This window comes from Leiobunum rupestre, chromosome 1 (assembly GCF_980474605.1).
Source record: "Leiobunum rupestre chromosome 1, qqLeiRupe1.1.hap1, whole genome shotgun sequence".
NCBI classification, from domain to species: Eukaryota; Metazoa; Arthropoda; class Arachnida; order Opiliones; family Sclerosomatidae; genus Leiobunum; species Leiobunum rupestre.
In genome coordinates this window covers 10,850,447-10,854,583 of record NC_143384.1, presented here as the reverse complement: position 1 = coordinate 10,854,583, position 4,137 = coordinate 10,850,447, and the positions used below count along the sequence as shown (strand labels likewise).

General features: G+C 34.5%; 1 protein-coding gene across 2 annotated transcripts; it reads right to left on the bottom strand.

Annotated features, from left to right (window-relative positions):
* Nucleotides 1–2,098: 2,098 nt before the first annotated feature.
* LOC149961076 (uncharacterized) lies at nt 2,099–3,809 on the bottom strand. 2 transcript variants are annotated; one of them, XM_090174977.1, is made up of 4 exons: nt 3,585–3,809; nt 3,412–3,506; nt 3,229–3,335; nt 2,099–3,059 (listed from the first exon to the last, which is right to left on the bottom strand). In XM_090174977.1, the coding sequence occupies exons 2-4, from the start codon at nt 3,491–3,493 to the stop codon at nt 2,157–2,159; spliced, it is 1,092 nt and encodes a 363-aa protein (XP_090031103.1). In that variant the 5' UTR covers nt 3,494–3,506; nt 3,585–3,809; the 3' UTR covers nt 2,099–2,156. The 2 variants fall into 2 exon arrangements, with proteins under 2 accessions (XP_090031103.1, XP_090031096.1); XM_090174970.1 differs by having other exon boundaries at nt 3,412–3,809.
* Nucleotides 3,810–4,137: the final 328 nt, after the last annotated feature.

The following is a 4,137-nucleotide window of genomic DNA, read 5'->3' as shown; positions in this document are numbered from 1 at the left end:
TTTGTCAGGCTTGTCAAATATCTAAAAAGGTTTTGGAATGTCGAAAAAAAAGGGAAAAGCAAGTTAGATTAGGCACCAATAAAAATACCAACATGCGTTACATGTCTCAAGATCAAATTAAAGGAAAGTTTTCTATTTTGAATAAGAAAAATGTTGCTTTAAAAAGAAAGGCTAAACTAATGGAAATCAAACTTAAAAAGACCTTTAGAAGTGAAGCCATTTTTATGTCGGAAGAAGAAAGTAAAGATTTTGAAAACATTATTGCAAGAAATCCCTTTGAGAGCAGAACTATTTTTCAAAAGCTATTAATGCGAGAGCAATTAAAGATATTAACCTCGAAAAAATCCAGACCCAAGAAATGGCATCCAGCAATAGTTCAATGGTGTCTTTCTATCAAAGCAAAATCTGCTAGTACTTACGAAGCTCTAAGACAAGCCATTCCTTTACCTTCTCAAAGAACTCTCTTTAATTATTCAGTTGAATTAAATACCAAAAGTGGCTTCAATGAAGCTGTATTAAAAGAAATGAGCCAAAAAATTGATATCAACAACTTGGAAGAGCACCAAAAATATTTCACACTGATTATAGATGAAATTCAAGTAAAACAAGATTTGGTGTTTAATAGTAGTACTGGGGAATTGATAGGAGCAACGAATTTGAATACCTTCAGGAATAAGGTCAACGACATGGAGAGGCGAATTAAAGGAACTTCTGAGGATTTAAGCAATAAAATAAACCTAGCTTCGCATATCCTTCAGTTAATGGTTCGAGGGATAACCACCAATTTCAAATATCCATTTGCCTACTTCCCATCTGGAAACAACAACGCCGAAGATTTATTTTCTATAATTTGGGATGCAGTTGAACATTTGCAAGCAATTGGATTTATTATTCTTGCAATTGTATGTGATAAGGCTACCTCAAACCAAAAATTGATCAAAATATGTACTGAAAGTGACCGAAACAATCACCAAGTAGGTTTTCAAACTGAAAACCCATATAATAATGGATACCCTCTTTATTTTGTATCCGACATTTGCCACAATGTAAAAACTGCTAAAAATGGCTTAAGTAACAGTGGTAAGATGAAAAAACAAAAAGATGGTACTTTAAAACAAATTAGGCTACTAAAAAAAGGTGGAAAATTTATTTTGTGGAAGCATGTAGTTGAAACTTACGAAAAGGATACCAGTTCTCTGTTGCGGCTTGCACCAAAGTTAACATATAATCATGTCTATCCTAACGCATTCAGCTGCATGAGAGTGAAACTTGCCACACAAGTAATGAGCTCCAGTGTTGCTAATGCAATGGAAGTGCTAGTCGGTGATGAAGCCTCTGAGACTGTCAAATTTCTGCGTTACTTCGATACATTTTTCGATATTTTGAATGTATCAAATGTTTCAGCATGTATTCACAAAAGAAAACCAGCCTTGGCACCTTTTACAAGCAAAGATGATTGGCGATTAAAGGTATAAAATAAATAAATAAATTGATGAATAATGTTTTGCAGTATAACAATTTTCTTTCTCCCTAGTGGTTGGTAGATGACTTCCTTGCCTATTTGGACGAGTGGGAAGAAGAAGTCAATCAACTAGATACGGAAGAAGATAAATCTCAAATGCTTCTTAGCAAGGAAACCAGAGAAGGTATCCGAATAACTGGTACGTTACATGTCCTCAGTGGCGCACCCAGACATTTTGCCTGGGGGAGGGCAAAGGCTTGTGTAAAATGGGATCTTCTGGGGGGGCTGCCCCCCTGCATGTCCCTAATAATTTAACTGCAATGAATGCATTCATAATCCGTTAAACTCTTATTTTATTTTTCAGTTTTCTCAACTATTGAAATTATTAAGTTTTTATTGGAAAAGGGAGCGCCTTTTGTTTTAACAGCCAGATTGAATCAAGATTGCCTCGAAAACTACTTTGGCACCCAGCGTGGGGCTTGTGGTTCTGGTGCCAACCCAACAGTCGATCAGTATGGCCAAGGAACTAAAAGGATAAAACTTATGAAATCTTTATTGAAAAAAGTAACTAATGGTAACTGCACTGCCACAAAAACAAAAAGACTCGAGAGAAAAAAAGCTGCCCGTGATGCTTTTCAAGATCGTCCTCAAAATATTAAAATCATTTAAAATATGCCAGCTTCCTGCAATTTTTTTACATTAAACATCTCTTTAAAGCATCCTTATTTTTGGTAGTTTTTTGTGTTAAAACTTTGAGTTCTTGGCGTATGCCACTGCTATTTAAGGAATCTCTTTTTAACGCCTGAAATTTATTCTTCACACTTCTGGTTAACCCCTTTAAGTGACAATTAATGAGAATCGTAAAACACTTCCTCTTTGCAGCATTTAAATTTTCCCTATCCTCACCCCACAGATTATCCCAAGTTTGGTTAACATATAAATCATTTCCTAAAGCCAAAATTATTTTGGCTTTTCTTTCTTCATTTAAATTGAAGGGATCATCTGCATTAATAAAATTCCTGATAACATCACAAATATGCTTAAAAAATTTGATAGCTTCGGTTGAAAGAAAAAGGAGTCCTCCCCTATCTTGTTTACTACTCCATTCGTGAAAATCTTTCGTTGCTTCGGATTTTTTTACAAGGCAATTTTCCCAAAATGTCTGACAATTATAGAGGCCAATTAATTGATTAACGGTGTATCCCGCCATTTGGTGTATAACTTGTAGCTCTTTAGTTCTTTCATCCTTCGGGCTTAGTTTTATCGTCTTAGGGTGTTCTTTTTTCTCATTAGGCACAACTAAATCTGCTTCTTTTTGAAGATAGTTCACATGAATTTCATTAAATAAACGGTTGGAAAATATTGATGTTACAAGGTACTGATCCTTCTCTTCTAGAGCCTTAAATGGTGGCATATTTGAGAAAGATTTCTTTAATTCTGAACGAAAATCAGCATTGTTAATTAGTTTGTGCCTTTTGGTGGTAAATTTCACTTTGTCCAGCAATCCTGTTTTTTCATCAGCAAAGGCAGACAGAAAGTCCACAGCTTCGTCTGTTATCTTAATACATTTAGATTTCCTTATTTCTTGCAATGCATCCTATTGAAAAGATTATAATAATTAAACCAAAAGGAATAATTCATTCTGTTTCCACAGTAAATTATGCCCTTTGCGGAATTTGATCATCAGTTATAACATGGCTAGTAACAATCAGTAATTAAGAACATAGGTACCAGTAGAACAATTACCTATTATTTTTAATACTTACGATCACTGGTTTTGGTCTGCCAACAAAAGTAACCTTATACAATTCGGAAGCATTAGCAAGTATTACATTTAGATTTTCCATTAAAAATTCTTTATTGAAACCAATACCTAAAAAGAAATGATCGTGCAAAGGCTTATATAAGCATTGAAACTTTTGAAATATTTAGTTATCATTTTTAATTACCTGTATCGATTTTCCTCCGCTGCACCTTAGTAATCTTTTTAACTATTCTAATTTTGCAATAGGTATGATCATTTTGATCCATAATCACAGTTACGCTTTAATTTCAGTGAAAAATGAACAATTGAAACTAATATTTACACGAGGAGACCATTTCGTTATTATTTTTGAGATACCTTTCTTCGCCTGCCTGTAGAGGGAGCCGTACAGTGTTTCAATTTGGTCACGTGCTAATAACTTGCAAAGTGTTTCCCCCTTTAAATTATCACCCCCTTTCTCCCCACAGTGGGAGTGTTGGCCGTCGGAGAAGATTTTTGAACCTCTTAAATAACCACTCCTTGTCTAATCCTTCTTGGTGATACTGAATTGTTAACCTATGGATTACCCCAAGGTACTGTAATAGGTCCTTTGTTATTACTAATATACAGGGTTTTTTTTACTCGCAAACTATGTTTTCTAGAAAGTTGAAATTTGTACTGTACATTATTCGTGCCGGGGGACACTGCCTATCAGAATTGCATCTAAATCGAAAAATCTTTTCACGTTTTTTGAAAATTTAAATTTTAGCCGCTAGGTGCTATAAGGAAATTGTCAAGGAGAAAATTGTAGAGCGTCACCGAAAACGTACAAATTGCGTTAGCGCGAAAAAAATAGACGTCTTTTTCACTTACAAAATACGACTTGACAAAGTGACAAGTTGGGCAAGCTTAAATAACTTTTTTTGAATTT